The sequence below is a fragment of the Ochotona princeps genome, chromosome X, assembly GCF_030435755.1.
Source record: "Ochotona princeps isolate mOchPri1 chromosome X, mOchPri1.hap1, whole genome shotgun sequence".
Lineage (NCBI taxonomy): Eukaryota > Metazoa > Chordata > Mammalia > Lagomorpha > Ochotonidae > Ochotona > Ochotona princeps.
The window spans coordinates 3,551,853-3,574,131 of NC_080865.1; the positions used below are offsets into that span (position 1 = coordinate 3,551,853).

Sequence of the window (22,279 nt, forward strand, 5' to 3'; positions counted from 1 at the left end):
CCACATCACAAACTCCCGGTGTCCCAAGCACATGTGTGACAGCAGGCTCTTCACCCTGCCTACGTAATAGTGGTAACGCTACCAAAGGACTCACACGCACAGGCACACAGCTACTCTGAATCCACAGGGAAACGTGATCCAGAATACCTTCCTAATACCGTTCACCCTCAGATAAAAGCTACCTTTTTTCAAGGGGCTGCCTAGAGCTAATTTGTTGGCCCTGATGAAATGTGTCCAGGGATTGTAGTTTTCTTCAAATAAGTCTTCTACATTTTTGGTTAGATTTATTCCCAGATATTTCATACTTTTCTCTGTTATTTTGAATGGTATCTTGCTGGTTAAGTCTTTTTCCATCTTGGGGCTGTTCGCATACACTATGGCTGTTGATTTTTGTTCATTAATTTTGTACCCTGCCACTCTACCAAACTCTCGTACAAGTTCTAGCAGTCTCTGTATTGAGTCTCTTGGCTCTTCTACATAAAGAATCATATCATCTGCATATAGTGAGAGCTTGACTTCTTCGTTTCCCATTTGGATTCCTCTGATTTCTTTTTCTTGTCTTATGGCCTCAGCGAGTACCTCTAGGACTATGTTGAATAGTAGTGGAGAAAGTGGACATCCCTGTCTTGTTCCAGATCTCAGTGGGAAGGGTTCCAGCTTTTCTCCATTCAGTATGATGCTGGCATTGGGTTTTTCATATATTGCTCTAATTATGTTGTGGATTTTTCCATCTATGCCTACCTTGGTTAGGGTTTTTAGTAGGAAGTGATGTTGGATTTTGTCGAAAGCTTTTTCCGCATCTATTGATACTATCATGTGATTCTTGTTTTTCAGTTTTTGGATGTGGTGTATCACATTTATAGATTTTCGAATGTTGAACCATCCCTGCATTCCAGGGATGAATCCTACTTGATCTGGATGAATGATCTGAGGATTGGATAAGAAAGCTATGGTTCATCTACTCCATGGAATACTACTCAGCTATTAAAAAAAACAAAATGCAGTTCTTTGTGGCCAAATGGGCCAAACTGGAAACCATAATGCTAAGGGAAATGAGCCAATCCCAAAAGGTTAAATACCACATGTTTGCCTTAATTTAAGATGATATGATGTTATGTATAACATGTTATGTTTTGAATGTTATATGTTGTGTATAAACTAAAATTGAAGTATAGGTGAGGTGGTCACAGAAGGTGGCTGGGAACCCGCATTTACTTTTAACATATTGGTTACTCATTACTATGTCAATTAATTCCATAATGATGTAAATTTTTGCTGATGGTATGTTGGAGCTTTCAATTGACTGGGATGATACTCTGCTGGCTCTGTCATCAGACCAGAGGGGGTATACCTAAGAAACAGTTGAACTTGATGGGACAATAAGATGCTGGACTCTATGTTTGGTATACGCTTGCAATGGGGAAATCTCAACTGAACTTGAGCTGTGGTTATGCAATAAGGTGGAGGAATCCACCATGGTGGGAGGGTTTGGGGAGGGGTGGGGAGAACCCAAGTATCTATGTAACTGTGTCACATAATACAATATAATTACTGAAGTTAAATAATAAATAATTAAAAAAAAAAAAAAAAAAAAAAAGAAATGTGTCCAGGGAAATGGGAAAGGCTGTCTCCCCTCTTTCCCTGGATGCGCGTCTCCATTTCAAGGGCAATGGTGACAGGAATGAATGCACGTGATGTCTCTCAATACAAATGCAAAGGTGCAGGAAGCAGAGGCTACAGCAGCGCCCACTAAGTGTGCCCTAAGCAGAGCTGGGCTTGCTTCCGTCTGTTTGACAGCTTCAAGCAGAGCGTGCATGCTACAGAGCTTTTCCAGGTTTTGCACCCTCTGGAGTACCAGTTGGTCTCCAAGATTCAGCATGGCCAACAGGACGTACAGAGTCAGTAAGAGGGAATATCTAAGTGCTATTTATTCAGAGTGCAAATGGAGGCCCAATCAGGGTTTTCTACAGAAACAGTTAATAATTCACGGCTGACGATGTGTGTCAAAAACTGTTGTGAATAAATTCCCAGCCCATGTGTCTTCAATTGCTAATGCTGTATCTGACATAAATGCTATGGAGGAAAACAACTTAAACCACTACACAAGTACTCCTTTTTCAGAAAATAATGTGCTAAGAAAAACACATAAACTGCTCTTAAATAGCACTGGTGGAGAATCTGTTATCAGGTCAGGTAAAACAACAACAATAACAACAAAAACCAAGTTTCTCCTTAAAAGTCCTATCACATTTTTATTTTAACTACTATTAGTATGAATTCCTTTCATATTAGATTTTATTAGAAAATGCAGAAGTTGGCCATAGTTCTCTTTCCAGTTCATTATCACTGAAAATAGCGGAGATTCTTTCTGGGAAAAAGAAGGGCCACGAATAATTATTCGGCAGTTTCTCCACACCATGTGTTATGCAAAAATCTACTGACGATATTCTTATTTAACTCTTAAAACCTCTCTAACTCTCATAATCTTTGTTTCACAGCATTCTGGTTCATGTTGTCATGATTTGTGTTTTTTTATGTTAACAGCAGAGTGGTCCTGAAATCTCTCTCAAACCATCATGAAGCTGAACGCCCCCTGGAGAAGCAACAGGCGGTTGGTTATGAGCTATGGCTAACTTTTTAGCTAAATCAGAAGCAGTTTTTCTTGTCTATGCTATGCAACCAGACTTTACAAAGTCACTAAGCTGCTGGCACCTCTCTCTGCAGTCTTTTTAGTTTTCTCCCGATTTGAATTAAGGAGTGTAAATGGTGGTTGCATGGAGGAAAGACCTAAGTTTTAGGAACTGTCTTCTAGCACCCAGGTGCTGTGCAGCCCCATCTGTATATGGCCCATCTTAATCCTCAGTCTAGGCAGATGGGATACCTCAAGGCTGGGGTTTCATTGCCTCGTCAATATCACATTGCTGGTAAGTAATTCAAATACCCAAAATAGGTGCTCTTTCCACATTCTACTAGGCTTCTCCATAAAGCAATGGTCTCAATCAAGAAACCAAGTCATGCCAGGAAGACACCAAGCAGCTTAGATTGAGCATCCTGAATCCAAAAGTCTGACGTACAAAATGTTTCCAAATGGAAAAGTTTTAGTGCGTCATGGCTGTGCTCAGAAGCTTGGCATCATGGAACACTTCAGATTAGGCATGCTCAATGGGAAGTCTATACAAACATTTCACAATCCCACCCCACCCTCCTCCAAAAAATATTGGAATCTGAAACTCTGGCCCCAAGCACTTTGGATAAGAGATGGTCATCCTGTGCTTACCACATGGTGGTTGTCAGCATCCCATTCTACAGGTGAGAAAGCTAATGCTGCCTGGAGAGGTTAAATGCCTACATGACAGCTTTAACGCTTCAGCAGAGGAGCTGGCACTGACATGGCCATCTGGTTCAAACCCCAGGGCCATAACTTGCTAAAAGATATGCAGGCTGGCTTTTCAAGTAATTTCAAAGGAAAACAAAACGCCCTCTCTCCAGTGACACTAATATTCTGCATAATGCAGCACTGCCAAAGTAAGTGCAGTATACTGTAGTATAACTACCCTGAAGAGAGGAAGTTCACTTTGCTGTGTTAAGTGCAACACATACACATACGTGATTACAGCTTAATTACCCATTAACTTCATTCACCCCTCCTGAGCTCTCTTCCGCTACATACAGTTCTTCTATCAACACAGAAAGCAGCCAGTGCACAAAGGCAGACAGACATACAGGAGGAAACTCAAAAAGGAAGAAGACAGGAAAAGAACATAATGTATTTCAAGGAGGCCAGCCTGGAGAAGCAAGGACAGATAGCAGTGCTAAGGCCTTGTGATAAAATATTTCTCCAAAAAGAAAACATGCAGCATTGGCAAAACCACTGATAAGGAGATAGTTTTTTTTTTTTTTCCCGGAAAAAAAAAATGCAAGGTGCTTGAGTGGATGAATCGAGAATTGATTAACTGGCACAAGAAAAGTACATATTATGAAGGGACCTTCAATATTCAGCTACTATATGACACTTTCCTCACTACGGCACATCAGGACCTAAAGGTATGGCCGCATGATTTTGAGTGAAACCTCAAGGCTCGTTTTGGTCGTTCCTTTGGCAAGCAACATTTTATAAGCCAAAGTTTGTTTTGCAGAGTTTAAGCATTCACGCCATCATCTTACTACCATTAGTGTAAAACAAGCATAAGCAGCACCCCTACTGAAACTGGGGAGTGTGCTCCCAGATCTCTGCTTGGGACTGCTGCCTCTCCTTCACTCTGCAATTCCTGCTGAGCTAGCCTCAGGTTTCATTCTTTCCTGCTGACACCACCAGCACACGCACGGCTCCTCCTTTGCACAACATGCTTTTAGGTGCTTGGAGGCAACGTGCTATTCAAAAGCTGTCATTTTTTCTAATTCTGACAACCAGGTAAGCAAGCAAAGGACGTTTACAGCAAAGTATTAATGAGGATGTCAAGGGGTGACAGTGGACACCAAGGAGGCTGCAGGCAATGGTGACAGGAGAGCTCACAGCACCTGCCTGGGGACACATGCCCACCCATCCACGAGAACTGGCCTGGCTGGGAATGGAGAGTAAGAGTCAAGTGAACGCCCAGGGTTCATCTAATAGCCCCTGCAGGCATGGCTAACCTTCACCAAGCATCTTGCGTATATGGCTTCCCTTCATTTACTTAGGGAAGGACATCAGACATTCTAATGCCCCACCAGCTGAGCTATCCAGGCATATAGCAGACATTCTAATACGTGAGTCCTTCGTCCAGCGGCCCCTCTGCTCGCTGAGTAACCCAGGGAAGTCAGTCCTGCTTCGTTTGGGTCCTGACTCGAAGCCACAGGAAGCAGCACATGCATGTGCAGTCTTACTTGGTGACAGGTCATGCTCAGGCTTCCTCCTGCACCTCAGCTGCCACTATTTTTCCATCTGAACCACAATTCCTGCTCTCTGGCTAGATGCCTGGGCCATATATTCTGACTGCATCAGGCTGCATAATAAACTCCTGTCTTCCAAAGCAACAGCAAATCCAACATGTCCCTAAAGAAGTCTAAGGCCGCTGGGAGGCAAATGCTTTAGCTGCTCAGTGGAACTGAGCAGAAGCTGCACGGGTGGAAGCCAGCGTTTTCATGAACAGGGCGCCCTTGCCATTGCAGGCCGGACATCACTCAGCACCGCACACCTGCAGTAACTCATTTACACCATGATTTGCTTCATTTCCTATCAGCAAAACCTCAACTGCAATGCAATAAAAACTCATCCTTTGTCCATTACTATTTTTCCCCCTCCTTCATCCATACTACACATCATAAAAAACCCCATGCATATGCTTTTTACAAGGTTATAGACAACAGGAAGTTTATTTAGGTGCAATAAGCTTTGCAATCCATGAACACAAGGGGCATTCTAAAACCTTACGGAACATGTTGATTATGACAAAATTATATGTGGGCTGTCAATCTCTTGACACTAAAATAGAATCATCTGTTAATTCTGTCTTGCATGAACTTTCTGAAGTGCCCTTGTACTGCAAACAAACTGACACATAGCAAAGATGAACCTGAAGCAAAAATGGAAAGTTCCAAATGCAATTGTGCACATGAATGAAGCAAACACTGCAATTGTATATATATATTAAAAAATCTCTAGGGCTTGGTGGCGTGGCCTAGCAGCTAAAGTCCTTGCCTTGAACATGCCAGGATCCCATATGGGCACCGATTCTAATCCCGGCAGCCCTGTTTCCCGTCCAGCTCCCTGCTTGTGGCCTGGGAAAGCAGTTGAGGATGGCCCAAAGACTTGGGACCCTGCACCCGCGTGGGAGACCTGGAGGAAGTCCCTGGCTCCTGGTTTTGGATCGGCGCGCAACGGCCGTTGTGGTCACTTGGGGAGAGAATCGTCGAACGAAAGATCTTCCTGTCTCTCCTTCTCTCTGTATATCTGACTTTGCAATAAAAATTAAAAAATAAATCTTTTTTAAAAAAATCTCTATTTTGCTGGATACGAGTTTCTTGGAACTCAGGAGCTGGGCTGTAACACAGCCACTGTCTTACAGGGGACAAACTTGGAGGCAAAGAACCATCAAGAGAAAGGCACCGGGGCTGGCACTCAGGCACAGCAACTACACCTGCAGCCTGCAGTGCAGGCATCCTATGTGGAGCTTGCCATTTCAGGGCAACAGAGATGAGAGACTGTTTTTTCAGGGTTAGCAAAGACTGGCCTTAACCCTTCCCTGCCCGGAGAGGTGGAATTTAAAAGGCACCAGTGACGCAGTAGGAATATTTTTATAGAGACCATGGTTCAAAAATCTCATTATTATTTTCCAATGCTGACCACTTACACAGGCTGTGTTCCCAAAAGAAATGCGCCCATAGATGCATACAGCATCACTATGCTTAGCATTCCCACATAAAGCAACCTAAGCATCCACCATCAGTAAAGAGAATAAACCCTGGTATATCGATGCAATGGAATGATCCAGCGCAGCAAGAATGAGCAGTTCTACTGGTACATGTAAAAGCCTAAACCAATCTCATCAACACCATACTTAATGAAGGCTGCCAGGCACAAATGAACGCAGACTGCTGATGTCTGCTGTGAAGATCAGAGACGAGCAAAACTCCTCTACAGAGGCAGAGTTCGTCCCAATCCTGCGTCCCTGCAGAGTGGGGAGGACCGCCTGCACGGGGGAGCACGGGAACTTCCAGAGTAACCGAAAGGTTCTGTTTGGATGCGGGCATTATTGGCACATGTACATCCATTAATCAAACCCATCAGACACAAGTGGTTCATTTCATTCACTGCAAATTTTAGCTCCATAGAAGACAGTCTCATAATACGAGCCTCCAAGGCCATGGGCTCCTCTTTGGCTGCTGTTTGTGGATGTGACCAGTGGCAGGGCAACACTCTTGTCACCTACTTCAGCTCCTGAAGTCAAGTGGAGCCTCAAACTGAGAAATTCTTCTCCTGACTTCTCTCACCTCACCCTCACCCTCCCCTTTTTCATTCCCTGAAGATGACACTGGGCATGGAAGGTTGACTTGGAGGTGTCACAACTCTGGCTCTCGGGACACTGGAGGACGCACTCACAGTGGCCTGCTGTAGGATTCAACACTATGAACACCCAGATCAGGCAGATGCCACACTCCACAGGGAGTATATCTGGACCTGGTTCTCATGGTATCCACTCAACACTGCTTCTATCCTCCTACTAGAGCACCCACACATTGACACAACTGAGATTTGTTAAGGTTGACTGTGGCAAACTCCTCCATAGCAGCCAAGTTTGGAATGGAGACATGTCCATTCAATCACGGCCTGTAGGTGCCAGCTTCCCCTTCCATGTGACTGAGCTCTCACCAACGGAATGTGAAGCATGTACAAACTGTACCTATGTTCTTGGGTTTCCTGGCCACCTAACTTCAGCTGTGCAGATAAGGACACGTTTCTACAGTGCAACAGCTGCCTGCACAGTCCCTGTACAATTCCCAGAGCTACGTTGCACCATCAGGTGGTGGGGCATGCACCTCGAAACTCAAATTCCAATCTTACTTAAAAGCATTGCATCCAGGATCTCTTTGTTCTAGTATCGTAGCGAGTGTCACTAGCCCTTAAGCTTTGACACCTGTGATCTCCAGAGCGATTTCCAAGTTTGATGCGTTCCCTACTGCCCAGAAATTTCAATCCTCAAAATCAGAGTATTCTAGTTACATAAAGAAAACATCCTCATTTCCTATCACACAGTACTAATCCTGTTGGTTAACACTAGCCCATCACCATCTACAAGATGTTGCCAACTCCTTATGCAGTATACCAGGTCCTTTTTAAGGCACAATCCCACCCTCTGCACTAAGCTTCGTCACCTGCACCTGCTTCACCATGTTTCATGTTTCAATTGAACTAGACACTCCCCAAATACACCTAACACATGAATGTACTCACACTCTAGTCTGGCCAAATGGAATGTTTTTTTCACCACCATTCCCCACTGTTTTGTCCATGCAGTAATTTTTACTAATTATTTACAACCCGACTGACAAGACCCAAGGAAAGCTACTTCACAGACACTGTGAGAGAAATGATTTCCTCCCTTTGCTCTTCATTTGCAGAACACCTTGGACCAATCTTCAAGTAAGTGACTTACCATCCTATTTGGATTTCTGTAAGTACCTGATTATAGCTAGTCCTACAGTCAAGTGAAGATAAAGATCATGCTTTGCTCCTCACGCTGAGCAAATGGCCTGGGGTACATTTGACTGCTGAACAAAAGGCGGCAGAATTCCAACAGGCAACTTGTTCCAAAACCCTGTACAGAAATGGTCATCCTTACCTATTTAGAGCAAATGCATAGTGGAATTGAATATGATGTTGATCGGTCAAATCACACGTGGGCAGTAGCTCCAGCGTCTCTACCAGCTTCACCATTGCATCGTAGTGCTGTTGGCAAGAGGTTCCAAGGTGAGAAAAGGAGAAACTTAACTCTTTGCCAAGAGTTCAGAATAATTGTGAGCATGAGGCAGCCTTAACACATCAAGACAGAGGGGCTTCTTCACAGTGGGCGTGTGGGGAAGGGACTCTCAGCCTTCAGAAGAATCAAGATCAGAAAACAGGATGGATGAGCGAGAGGACAGAGGAGGAATCAAAAGGCACAGAGAGATGACAGCAGAAGGCTTCACTCCAAAGGCAAAACAGGACAGGAGCCCACCATCCAGGCCCAATCATCCGTCACAGGCAGAGCTGTGTGTGAAATTCAGCTGGAAGCCGATGTACAAGAAAACCCAAGGCCAACAGCCCCTGGAGAAGGCTTGTCTCAGCGGGGCCCTCTTAACAGCACTGCCTCTCAGCCACGTTCATAATAATTGGGACCAGTCAACTTTCATCAGAATCAATAAAATCAATCTCCACCAGGGAGCCAGTCAACAGAGGAGGGCTTCCTGCTGAAAGCCTGTGCCTGTCCTGTGGTCTGTCCCTTGCTGCTGCTGTCCCAGGAAATGTAAGGCAGCATATCCCAGCAATCTCCTGGTTCACTTTTGAACCCAGAAGTCCCACCCACAACAGGGCTATGAAAAGATGGAATGCATGAAAGCAGAGACAGAGGGAAACCAACAGCTCAAGGGAAGACAGACATTAAGAAAGGCCACTAGCCAGTAGCCTTCAGCCTGATTTTGCAGAATTCTACAAGTAAGGAGGCACATTGTCTAGTGTTCCTCCAAATGGAAGGGAGGCTAGGCACTCTTAGCAGTGGCTCAACAACATTAATTTGGAGGAATGAAATGTTTCATGGCCTTAATGATAACACATTCCACAAGAACTCTTGACTCCCAACTCTGCAGCATCTCCTGATAGCCGTGTTATAATCATCTGCACTCCTTGGGTCCTGGGTGCACATTGGAAACTTCTGGCTCTCTTGGTCACTGAAGAGTGAACTTCGGCAAATGACTTAACCATTGTGGGCCTCAGTTGCCTCCTCTGTAACAGAAGGGGATAACCAACGAATACATTCTTCCTGGAGTTGCTCAGAGCGGTGAGACACTCAGGGCTGGCAAAAAGGCTTGCAATAAGCCTAGCATAACATGCATTTACAGCACATTCTCAGATCCTTATTCTAAGCAGTCCTATAGACCAGATCTCTTAGAGTGATCATACAAGCCTTGATAGGACAAAATTGTCTCCAAGATTTCTCAGCAATACATAAGCTGGATGACCTAAGAGTTTGCCACATACCAATCTGTAACACAGTTACCTCACCATGCACCTCGTGTGACTTCTGCACAGGAGTGTCTTGTGTCAAGGAACAAGCTGGCCTATGGCAGCATCAGTGAGGCATATTTCATACCTGGATGTCACTGTAGGAGAGCAGTAGATTGATGATGATGTCAGAGGTCAGAAAATCAGTGTGATCCATGCGGAGCCTGATCTGAGTCAGTTCATTCGCCAGCTCATCCCCCTGGTACTTCTGTCTGGCTTTCAGGATGCCATTTAACAAGGCGTTTCTATAGTAAGCACTAGAGAGGGAAACAGGAAGACCTCCAGTCACATCTCCATGCGTATGGGACCTTTCTTTACATACCCCAAGGTGGCCCTCACTGACATGACTTAGGCCAGTACTTGGGGACCTCAGCCTGGACCTAAACCTCCTGAACAATTAAACAGTAAACACTTCCAAATATGATTCAGATCCATAGTTTGCAGAAACCAACTGGGAAACAACTAAAAAACAGTTCCTTACAATTTAAAAAAGACCTTCCAACTTGACTTCATTTATATTCAGGTAACCTACAGGGCTTGCGGTTCAAGCCAGTCCCGCTTCCTCCAGTACTTTCAGAGATAGGGCAGTACAGGTATAGTCCTTGAATATTCACTTGCTCCGATAATTTCAGATCATCCCCAAAACAAACACAACTTCAGAAGCCTTGAAACATAGATGAAAACATCTTTAAAATGAATTTCTCCATCAGGTGTCCTCAGTTAGCAGTCACAGAGCTTTCCTCAGCTGAGAGTTGGAACCAAGCAGTGTCTTGGGGGACACAGAAGAGCCAGCCTGGGAAGCTTACGGACAACCTCAGCTTGCACCCTTCGCTCTCCGTGTCTTTGCCGGCGAGAATGAATGGCTCTCTAAGGGAAAACAAAACATCCTTCATGTGGCCTTAACAACTAGTCTAGAGCACTCAGGGCAGCTGAGGCCCACGAGGGAATGCCAGCACAGCCTTCCAAAGTCTCACGGCTGCCATCTGCCAACTGGTATAAAATCTTGAAGAACCATCTAATTTGGAGCACAAAGATCAGCTTGCAATGACTATCAACTGATCTAAATATCTTGTCAATTTTCCAAATGCTTTGGTAATGGAGATGGCGCCGTGCCAACCAGAGATGCTGTCTACTCACTAAGAAGCTGAAGTCTGCAAGTGTAGAGTGAAATCAGGCTGTTTATTAATCCAGAGTAAGCAAAATTTAGTAATAATCTCCAGAAAATAAAAAAACACATGGGCTAAATTAACAAATGGCACTTAGTTTTAATAATGGTAACACTAGGCCAAATCAATGTGCATGCAATAAATAGGCTGGTCCAACATGCTTAACATGGCCTCAATTAACATTTAAAGAATGAAATGTCCCAAAGTCAAGGTTCAGATACAGAAATCTCAGTGCATTGCTTTCATTTTCTGGTTTCCTTAGTAGTCAACTGCTATTACACTCAATGATGCACGAGGCAGCTTACTGTCAGTGTTTAAAAGTCCATCATTGGGCCCAGCGGTGTGGCCTAACGGCTAAAGTCCTCGCCTTGAACGCCCCGGGATCCCATATGGGCGCCGGTTCTAGTCCCGGCAGCTCCACTTCCCATCCAGCTCCCTGCCTGTGGCCTGGGAAAGCAGTCGAGGATGGCCCAAAGCTTTGGGACCCTGCACCCACGTGGGAGACCTGGAAGAGGTTCCTGGTTCCCGGCTTCGGATCGGCGCGCACCGGCCCGTTGCGGCTCACTTGGGGAGTGAAACATCGGACGGAAGATCTTCCTCTCTGTCTCTCCTCCTCTCTGTATATCCGGCTTTCCAATAACAATAAAAATCTTTAAAAAAAAAAAAAAAAAAAAAAGTCCATCATTAACCAAATAATCAGTCATTAAATTAGGTGATAGCCATCACCGCTTCAGATTATAAAGGCATCAAAAGCTATTTTAGTGTTATTACTTTATCATGACAAGTTGAAAAGTTTCACTTCAGTCTTGTTTTCAAGACTAATTCTGAAAAATAGTTTGAATAAATCAGGGCAACTAATAAGGACAGTGGTTTCACCACAAATAAAACAATGACTCAAGTATGACTTGGAGACATCAGATATGTATGAAACATGTAGCCTCTGGTAACCAGCATAGATATTCCGAATCAGTGTGGACCTGAACTGCCTTCAGCACTTTGGCAATAGACGTTAGGAATCCATGAATGTTATCACTTGAGCTAAAAAAAACAACTTACCAACAATTCCCGTCAGATATTTCAAATCCTAAGTACCATTTGCCATCTCACTAACCTTTGCCAGGGACCTGCCAAGTTCATATGGATAGAAGCAACCAACAGACATTTCAAGCTCTCTGAAAGTAAACCAGATCAAAAGAGTTGGGTTTTCTTTTCCAGCTGATACATACATGCATGGACTGAATGAGAAACAAAAGACGACTCCACTCCTTGCATAGACCTGACTCATCAAGCAGACTCAAGATACCTGAGCATCCTATCACACATGAAAATAAGACAGCGGGAGAGCTTTCTGTCCTCAATTTAACTACAACATTTACTTTGCACTAAGATAGTGCTTGATAAGATGGGCCACCGGGAACACGCCACCAATGCCCATCCCATTTTGGCTCTCCTTGTTGCCGTGTGGTCATGCACTAGCTGCCTTCCCCCATGGAGGCCTCGAGAAGAAAGTCTGCATCTGGAGTGGAGGTGATGGGTAAAGATGACCACTATCAAGTGTACGCCTCACACCATGATCTGAGCCCAGGACTGACGGGAGGCTCCTCACGTCACATTACAAGACAGTGTTGCCAGGGCTTTGCATTTTCATTTGTTCTAGACTGACAAATCATTTTCCTTGTGACACAACTTACAGGAATAAATCCTTGAGGGTGACTGAAAAGAAACAGGATCCCCTTGCTGAGAAGAACAGGGCTTGACCTTTGGCTTTCTAACAAGCACATCTGAAGGTATGGTCCCCTGAGCACAAAGGCTCACGGGTGGCCTGACCTGGGTGAGGAACCACCTAAGCCAGGATGCCAGTGCAAGCCTCTGGCGGGGATCAAGCGTCCCTCCCCCTGCTTCTGACGTGTCTCCAAAGAGCATGTCACGGGCCATCCCAAGGTCAGTATGGTGGGGGCTTGACTCCATGTGTGCAGGCTCTTCCAGCAGAAGGACTTCTGGCCACAGTGACCTTACTGTGGCATTAAGAACCTGCACAGCTGGGGGAGGTTTAAATCGTGTTCAGAAATGATCTTGCAATATGCAGCCTTGGAGGTGAAAGCATGAACAATCAATCCCTCCCTGGACTTGCTCAGTCACTAGATGAGAAAGCCTCCCCAGGGAAGTCACATATCAAGTTCACAGTGTGAGAGAAGAGAGGAGTCAAGGACGGAGAGCCCGACCTTCGAATTCTAACTGCAGTTCTATTCTCTTGGCCTCACTGCAGAGGCCAGTCTAGAAGAGAGAGGGTGGCAAGGGGCAATAACAAATTCCAAGATGCTTCTTTAGGTGATTTGCTGGCATTCTCCCAATCCTCCTAGCACACTGGCCATTTCAAAAAGGACCACATCACTGAAGGCTGCTAGGCTTGTTGGTGGCTGATGGGAATTACCATGAGGTGACATGTATGTCCCTGAGGAGGTCAACCAACTTGTTCACCAGGGGCAAGCTCAGTGGGCTCAGGATGGTGCTCGAGTCGGACTGTATATACTCGGGAGCTTGCCCGTGGACTTCATTCTCGCAGCAGAAGTAATCACCAGATGGTGTCACGATGTATGGGATGAAATAGTAATTCCCACTACAATCCTAAAAAAAAAAAAAAAAAAGGTTTTATAAGGGAAGTGATGCAGGAGCACAGCTGGGGCTTTGGGAAGGAGAGAAATGCCTGAATACAAACAACCTGTGAAACATGACTCATCTATTCAGCCCCAGTTTTAAAACTGTACCACATAGATATATGAATTGGCTTCAAATGTTGAACTGTTGACATCTCTGAACTTCATCAGAAATTAGAAAATTCAGAGTTTTTTTTTTTTTGTTTTGGTTTTTTTTTGTTTGTTTGTTTTGTTTTTTTTTTTTTTTTAAAGATTTATTCATTTTATTACAGCCAGATATACACAGAGGAGGAGAGACAGAGAGGAAGATCTTCCGTCCGATGATTCACTTCCCAAGTGAGCCACAACGGACCGATGCACGCCAATCCGATGCCGGGAACCAGGAACCTCTTCCGGGTCTCCCACGCGGGTGCAGTGTCCCAATGCATTGGGCCGTCCTCAACTGCTTTCCCAGGCCACAAGCAGGGAGCTGGATGGGAAGTGGAGCTGCCGGGATTAGAACCGGCGCCCATATGGGATCCCGGGGCTTTCAAAGCGAGGACTTTAGCCGCTAGGCCACGCCGCCGGGCCCGAAAATTCAGAGTTTTAAGCCTCAGAAATCGTGTCATTGTACTACATACCCTTCAGCTAGATGGAACCTGAACCCACTCACAACCTGTCTTTCAGCGTAAGTCAAGAGGACATACTATTTGATCATTTAACTACAGGCTAACTGCGAATAAAAATTACATTGCAAAAGACACATTAGAAAGTAGTTACTCTCAGAAATTTTAAGAAATAACAAAATTTATTGTATCATCAAATAATACTGAGACTATTTTTCTCTATGGAATACTCAGTTTGAATTATAACTCCTGTAAAACAAACATTATCTTTTGAGAACACTGTATCGAAGCTTAATTTTTGACACATTTGGAGAATTAAAATATATTAAGTGGGCATTCATGTATCATGTCAATCTTTTGTCTGTACTGCACAAAAACCTGCAGCTTGCAATGTCGTATTTTTAATTCTCATCTCTCTGCTAAATTTTGAAGAATTCATATGATTCCAGAAATAAATCTTCTGATCTCTCCCACTTTTAAATGAACTAATGTACTTACCAGCTATTTTGACAGAACGGATATAGCCTTAAAGTGCCACTTAAAATCCACATTTTCTCTGGCAAAGGGACCTCAACCAACGGACAAGGCTTCTCCTAAACTAGATAGAAATCCATTAACTAGAGAACTACACTGACTGAACACTACAATCTCAGATAAAAAAAAAAATGTGACTTGGGTGGCCTGCATGCTGTAGCTAGCTTCAGGTACACATGTGGAAACCCATTTTTCAAGAAATTTTCCTTGACTAGATTTTGTTTCCTTTACAAAGACAGGCAACATTCTTATTTCTACCTTAAACTATTGACAACTGCCCTGAAACAATTTTTACAAGATTTATTCATTTTTACTGGAACATTAGGTTTACAGAGAGAAGAGACAGAAAGAGCTTCCCTCTGCTAGCCCATTCCCCAACTGGCCGCAACAGCCTGAGCTGAGCTGATCCAGAGCCAGGAGCTTCTTCTGGGTCTCCCACACGGGGGCAGGGGCCCCAGGCTTCAGGTTGTCCTAGACTCTCACAAGCAGGGAGCTGGAAGTGAAGTGGAGCAGCCGGGATTAGAACCAGCACCCATGTGGGATCACAGCGCATCCAGATGAGAAATCCAGCCTCTAGGCTACCATGCTGGCCCTATCCTGAAGCCATTTTCTGCATCTTGTTGGGCAGCCACAGCCCTGCTGGGACAAGGTTTGGAGACCAAAGTATGTTGTTAAGGCTGCTCTCTTCAAACATATTTTGCACTGGGTCAGCAAATTTGTTCTCGAAAAGTCTCTGCTGCAGCTGTTCCCTATGCCGCTACAGAAGGAAAGCAGCCACAGAGAATCCAGAAACGTGAGCATGACTGTGGACCAACAACACTTCATTTACGGACGGGAAAGTGAATTTCATTGTCAGGTTGTTTTTTTTTTTTTTTTTAAGATTTATCTGAAAATCAGAGACAGAGATACTCTATCTGCTGAATCACTCCAGAAATGGCCTCAGCAGCTGGGACCACGCCAGGCAGAAGGCGGGAGCTCCTTCCAGATCTCCCAGATGGACGCAGGGGTCCAAGCGCTCGGCCATCCTCCGCAGCTTTCACAAAAGGGAACGTAAAGCCTTTGTAGGGACCCAGGTCTTGAAGATAGCGAAGACTTAAAACCACTTACACTTGTTTTGTTTTTGTTTTTGTTTGTTTTTTTTTGTTTTTTTTTTTTTAACATACTGGTTACTCAAAACCATGTCAATTCCATAATATTGCAAATTGCTGTTGATGTTATATTGGGACTCTTAATTGACTGTGATGATATTCTACCAGCTCTAACTTCAGACCAGAAATGGTCTCCCCAAGAAACTGTTCAACCCATCTGGACAATAAGTAGCTGGACTCTATGCTTGGTATATGTTTGCAAGGAAAGAATCTTGATTGAATTTGAATTGTAATACTACATCAAGGTGGAGGAATCCACCAGGGGGGAGGGGAGGGGGAGGGGTGGGGGGATTCCCAGAGCATATGAAACTGTCACATAATGTTAAATAATTAATAAAAAAATATAAAAAAGCCACTTACACTTATTAAAAACAAATATTAAGAGGATGAAAGGAAACCATACTTAAAGAACACAATAGAGAACACTGAAGAAGAGAGATTCACAAAAAAGAAATCAAATGGGAGGGCTGGGGTTGGAAAGCACAATAGCCAAAATGAAAAAAAACCCCAAAACTTGCTCGAGAAGACATTAGCGCAGCAGAAGACAGAATCGGTAAGCTTAAAGACAGATTGCAAGGGAGGATGTAATCTCAAGAAGTGATAAAAAATAAGACAAATCGGTAGAGAAGGCTTTCCTACAGTTAGAGAAGCTGGTCGTTGGAGGAAAAAATGTCTTAGTCACTGTTAGAAATGAGGAAAATGCATGGATTCCACACCAGCAGATTGAGTTTAACAGGCTAGAGGGAGACTTGAAAAGGTAAAAATAATTTCTTTGAGCAAACCTTTCAGAAAGCGGATACAAGTCCAAGCAGTCTAACAGAAAGGAATGTGGGCTAAGGACTACATTTTAAAAGCGGTTCACAAACTTGCAAGAGAAGCCAGAGGCTCTTGAGTGCAACACTTTTGTCCTCACCATCAGGCACAATGGGTCCTGACAGCTTCAAATGATGGCACACATTCAATACTTTGTTCAACAGTGAACCAGGATCAGCTATTTTAAGTTACTATATTTATAAATGGAAACATCTAAAAAATCCAGCCCATTAAGAGCAACAACAAGGGCAGCTTAGTTTTCTACATAAAGGGGCATTTGCAACGGTGTGCTAATGATCACAGCAATATGAAAACTCTCAGACACTCTCCAAATACTTCCAAACAGCTAATAGAAGCCCCTGGTCTGTGGCATAGTGGAGAAATGAAGTGGATACATCGTCCCACTACTAATTCTAGCTGCTAAACTAGCCATCTGAGTTTGCCAGAACTACCACCGTCTACACAGAGCACCACCAGGAGCAGATCGTTCTCCAGCAACACCAGGCAAAAAACAGCTGCTTACTCACAAGCCCTCATTGTGAATCCTAATCACACAGTCCTAAATGCCGTAATTCTAAATCACTTCCTAATCTACCACTTAGTAAATACACAGTATACTTAACCATTCTCTTGTGGCTTAACTTCCAATTTGGTTGGGTCTATGAACCTGAATGAGAAAAAAATGCCTCTTTCCCATCATTTATCTTCGATGGAAGCTCAACACTTCCTTCAATTCAGAATATAGCTAACATACCCTACATTAGAAAGATCTGAGACTTTGGGCCCAGCGTGATAGCGTAGCAGCTAAAGTCCTCACCTTGAATGTGCCCCGGGATCCCATATGGGCACCAGTTCTAATCCCAGCAGCCCCACTTCCCATCCAGCTCCCTGCTTGTGGCCTGGGAAAGCAGTTAAAGATGGCCCAAAGCCTTGGGACCCTGCACCCACGTGGGAGACCTGGAGGAAGTTCCCGGCTCCTGGCTTCAGGTCGGCACAGTACCGGCCATTGTGGTCACTTGGGGAGTGAATCATCAGACGGAAGATCTTCCACTCTCTCTCTCTCTCCTCCTCTCTGTTTATCTGACTTTGTAATAAAAATAAATAAATCTTTAAAAAAGGAAAGATCTGAGACTTCGTCATGAGCAGAGGCTTGGCATTTTTTGTATCACAAGTCCCAGAAAATTTCCCAAAGTAACTTTTATATCCATTGCAACTCTAGAATTATGACAGTTTTAGCATCTGCTGATCCATCTTATCTCAAACAGTGGTAAAAAAACACAAAGGTCACGATATAACTAGTAGAAACATTTCCATAACTATATTTTAGTATGATTGGCCTTCCTTGGAATTACAGAATTTTAAGTATTTTGAGCAGTCTGTAGGTTCCTCCAGACCGACAGGGGGAACCACACCGCCCCTTGTAAGATCCGAGTCTCTTCACAGGTGTGTCACACGGATCATTCTAGCTGTGGCCTGAACACATCAGCAAATCTCCAGGGGGCTTCACATTAGAGGGAACTTCAAAACGTTTTTGGAAATGCAATACAAGAATAGGTTTGCTTTTCAACAAAAAAAAGATTGTGAAATTCACAATAGCTTTTTTTTAAAATCATGCTCATTTTCCATGAACTTTTTGAAGATCTGCATATATAAAGTCTCCTAGGCATAGCACTCACCAGCAGCTACCTGCATGCTTTAAGACTGAACAGCACACCTCAATCGTGCACTGGTTTCAGTCATGGCCACTAACCAGGACCTCAAGGATCTGCTCCCTAGTTTGCTACTCCACTAGTGCCCGCTGCTAAGTAGCAGGGAGAGAAACCCAAGCCCAGGATCCTGACACCATCGATGTCTTCATTAGCAGGTGGGAAGCTGGTCAATATGAACACAGGGTTTTTAAACTCCTTGGAGCAAGTACATGTAAGAGTTTATCACAGGGCCCGGCGGCGTGGCCTAGCGGCTAAAGTCATCGCCTTGAACGCCCCGGGATCCCATATGGACGCCGGTTCTAATCCCGGCAACTCCACTTCCCATCCAGCTCCCTGCTTGTGGCCTGGGAAAGCAGTCGAGGACGGCCCAGTGCATTGGGACCCTGCACCCGCGTGGGAGACCTGGAGGAGGTTCCAGGTTCCCAGCTTCGGATCGGCGCGCACCGGCCCGTTGCGGCTCACTTGGGGAGTGAATCATCGGACGGAAGATCTTCCTCTCTGTCTCTCCTCCTCTCTGTATATCTGACTTTGTAATAAAAATAAATCTTTAAAAAAAAAGAGTTTATCACAGCTGACTTCAAAATGAAACATTTGGTTTGACTTTCTTCCAGAGAACATTTCTTCTATTATCGCACATTTAACCAGTCACTAAGTGACCTAGTGAGGAGCAGAAAGACATCAGAGGCAGATGGAAGGCAGTTCACCACCACATCTCCACTGCTGGCAGAGTGTGCTGGGGAAGCCAGTGGGGTGTAGATACTCATAAAACAATCTGAAAAAGCACAAATTCCTCTCCAGAAAACTTAGCGAGCAAACAAACATGGGGCAGTAATTGGAAAAAACTATTTACTTGGCCATGTATGACAAACTATTAAGGAAGAAATTTAAGTTGACCTAAGCCAAAAAAAAAAAAATTGAAAGATTACTAGGGTGCAGTTTTGTCAGTGTTTGTTGATGTAACCTTTTTTATGCACAGAGAACATTTGAAATCAGTACATAGGCATGTCCAGTAATATACACGCTGGTTAGAGCAATGTGGTAAGCAGTCTACATCGCTGTATTTCTCTATTTATCTTGTCTCAAAAGGAACAAATAGAAGCCATACAGTGATTTCCACAGGCTAATCAGGCAAATGTGCCACTGAAAGGTTAAAAAGAAATTTCTGCTGCAAGCAGGCCACATAATTTACACAATGGGCTGAGCTCTATCTACTCTGTTGCAACTATTGAATGGCCATCATACAATCACAGAAGTCACCTCATCAAGCCCCCGAGACCCAGCAGGGCTAATCAAGCATCTCAGAGACCAGAAAGCTCCACAAATCTCACACCTTTCCTAGGTGCTTGATGTCAAACCAGCTCAATTCTGAAATATCCTCAAATATATAATGCAGGATGAAAAATCCAGCGAATGAACGAATGGTGCATTTTCTGGAATGTAAACTGTATCCAAATTTGGACAAAACGGTTGTCCTGAATTCCAAAGACTTATCAGATGGCAGGAACAGCTGAGTATGGATCGTTTGGCTCTGACATTGGTCCAGAGTCATACAGCATCAACCCTGTGATAGTCAAGAGGTACAGAACAACGTCCAGGGGTTGACATCTCCAGAGTAGTGTGCTGTATACAGAAACTGCAGGAGCAAGACATAGCCACGTAGGCAGACGAAGACAGGAAGACTCTGAGCGTGATGCAGAAATACCACCAAGTAGACATGTAAACCAAAATACTTCAAAGGGCAAAGATTTTTTCACATGATTTGTAATATTTGCCCAAAATAAAATCCTCCCTCTCTACCTACTATAGGGTATCACCTCGTTGTTTTGAATTGGGGTTTTGCTCATCAAAGTGATAGAAACCATTATTCTTAAACTCAGAAACCAAAGGATATGACAACGTGAGAAAAGAAATGCAATTGTCCTTTTGCTCAGAAAGTCCCTGAACAATTGACACCATCTGAAAATTTCAGACCACCAAGTCTAGCAAACTAAAGAAGTGAGGAGGATAAGAGACATGGGAAAATTCTGTTACTTGGGCCCCCAGGCCTAACCATGCTCAAAAGCCAACCGAAGACTTCTGGTACTGCAGACAAGGCCCCCAGTACTGCCAATGTCTGTTTCTCAAACAATGTCTAAATTACTTGGAATTAAACATTTAATCATTTTAATGAGAATAATGATGTTCTCTTAAATTTCACTGACTTAAAGAAAAACATATAGACTAAAGATCAAGTAACTAAGATTAGCTTTTTAAAAACATTTAATTCAGCTTTTTAAAATATCAATGTGATCCTAGCTTAGAAGTTGAACTCTTCTTCTACAGACCAGCCTGTAAAGTCCATACCCCCAGAACAATCACATCAACTGCACCCTTTGTTTCCTGGAATTGATCCTTCAGTGAGGGGAGGAGGGGGAAGCCTTCTGCCTCCATGGGCAGGGGGCTCTGTGGGCACCTCAGGGAAGCCTGGTCTGGCCACTGTCGGTGGTACCTTCTGTGCTGCCCTGCAGAGGGCGCCCTGGGGAGACCTTCCCTTCCAGGTCCCTTTCTCCCTCTCACTAAACCATAGGTGAAATAGGAAAAAGGGCAGGAAGTGCTTTTTGTCCAGAAGGGGCAGAAGGAGGAGGTTAAGGTTCAAAGACAAGCAGCTGGCCTGAGTCTAGGTTAGGGATCCTCAAACCAGAATGCCATAGATTCAGGGTGATGAGGAGGGGCAGCTTGGCACGTGCTTCGAGGCGCCGGAGAATCTCAGGCAAAATTTCAGAGCACATTCTCGCATCTGGATGCTTTTTGGGTGCTGCTTTCATCCGACCACTCAAACAAGCATGGAGATCAAAGCAAGTAACCACAGGCACTTTCAGGTCAAATCAAGAGCCATCAGTACTTGAATGCCACACAAGCAACCAGAATTCTGTCTCACGTCCTTTCAGCTCGTCGCAGGGAACCTCATTCTAGACACCTGTACTGACTGGAGAACAAGTTCATGCTCCTGCATTGCCAGGGAAACTGGCGGGGAAATATGGGAGATACTGGTTCTAGCAGGAACAACTCGGATCCAGCAGACACCCGGATAGTTCTAGGCTCAGTGCCATCCTGTGGCACACTTCATCTTCTGTGGCAACCTGTCCCTGGCCAAGAAAGGCCTGAGCCGTCTGCCAAGGCAGGGCACCAGGGTCTCTGGCTTTTCCTCTTTTGGAATAATTCGTCACTGTGTGACTGGTAGACAAGCATTTTGCAATTTTACATTTATAAGCCTAAACATAAAAAAATGCAATACTTACTATGTTGCCTGGAGTTACCATATCCTAAAAGAAAAAAAGATAATTATAGCTTTAAAAAAGTCAAAACAGTGAATTTCCATAAGCATTAAACCAAGGTTCTCCCATGCCTTCCACCCACCTTAGATAAAATTTTTTTAAAAGTTTCCAACAGAATGGACCTCTATGAATATTCAAAATCATATTTCAAGGAATTCAGGAGTTTGGGAACTATTAGGGACATTTCTGCCGCTAAGGATTTTCTGATGGCAGTGACAATACTGTGGCCAGGAAGCTTCTGGCTCCCAGCTTTTCTAATGAAAAAAAAAAATTAAAAAAAAAAAAAAGGTAAGTTACTTCTGGTGCAAAAACTTTAACCATTTTTTTTTTAATAATACACATTTTACACAAAATCTTTTTGAAGCACTCTCAGCCCAAGATCTTTCTTTTTCTATAACACGGGCAGGTTCCTTCTTCTGGTGTGAGATATAATTAACTACCCACATACATTTCAGGAAATACTTTTCCTATCATTAACATTCAAACTTATCTAGCCATGGAGGCTTTTCTGGAAGGCTTCTCTAAGGCATAGCTGGAGTGGGGGCAGGTATGGAATTGCAAAATCCATTATTTGGGGGAAAATGCACTGAATTAGGAAAA

General features: G+C 44.0%; 2 protein-coding genes across 6 annotated transcripts in view; one reads left to right on the forward strand and one right to left on the reverse strand.

The window, feature by feature from the left end:
- PDHA1 (pyruvate dehydrogenase E1 subunit alpha 1) overlaps window positions 1-15,786 on the forward strand; it is an 80,347-nt gene extending 64,561 nt beyond the window's left edge. Inside the window, exon 12 of the mRNA XM_004597480.3 lies at window positions 15,776-15,786. The gene's annotated coding sequence lies outside the window, so the exon portion shown is untranslated. The remainder of the gene's footprint in view (window positions 1-15,775) is intronic.
- MAP3K15 (mitogen-activated protein kinase kinase kinase 15) overlaps window positions 1-22,279 on the reverse strand; it is a 91,174-nt gene that overhangs the window by 49,833 nt on the left and 19,062 nt on the right. For all 5 annotated transcript variants that reach the window (XM_058658623.1, XM_058658622.1, XM_058658624.1 and 2 more), the window contains exons 3-6: window positions 21,644-21,667; window positions 13,334-13,527; window positions 9,825-9,993; window positions 8,319-8,425 (exon numbers count right to left, since the gene is read on the reverse strand). In XM_058658623.1, coding sequence (XP_058514606.1) covers window positions 8,319-8,425; window positions 9,825-9,993; window positions 13,334-13,527; window positions 21,644-21,667 — 494 coding nt within the window. The remainder of the gene's footprint in view (window positions 1-8,318; window positions 8,426-9,824; window positions 9,994-13,333; window positions 13,528-21,643; window positions 21,668-22,279) is intronic.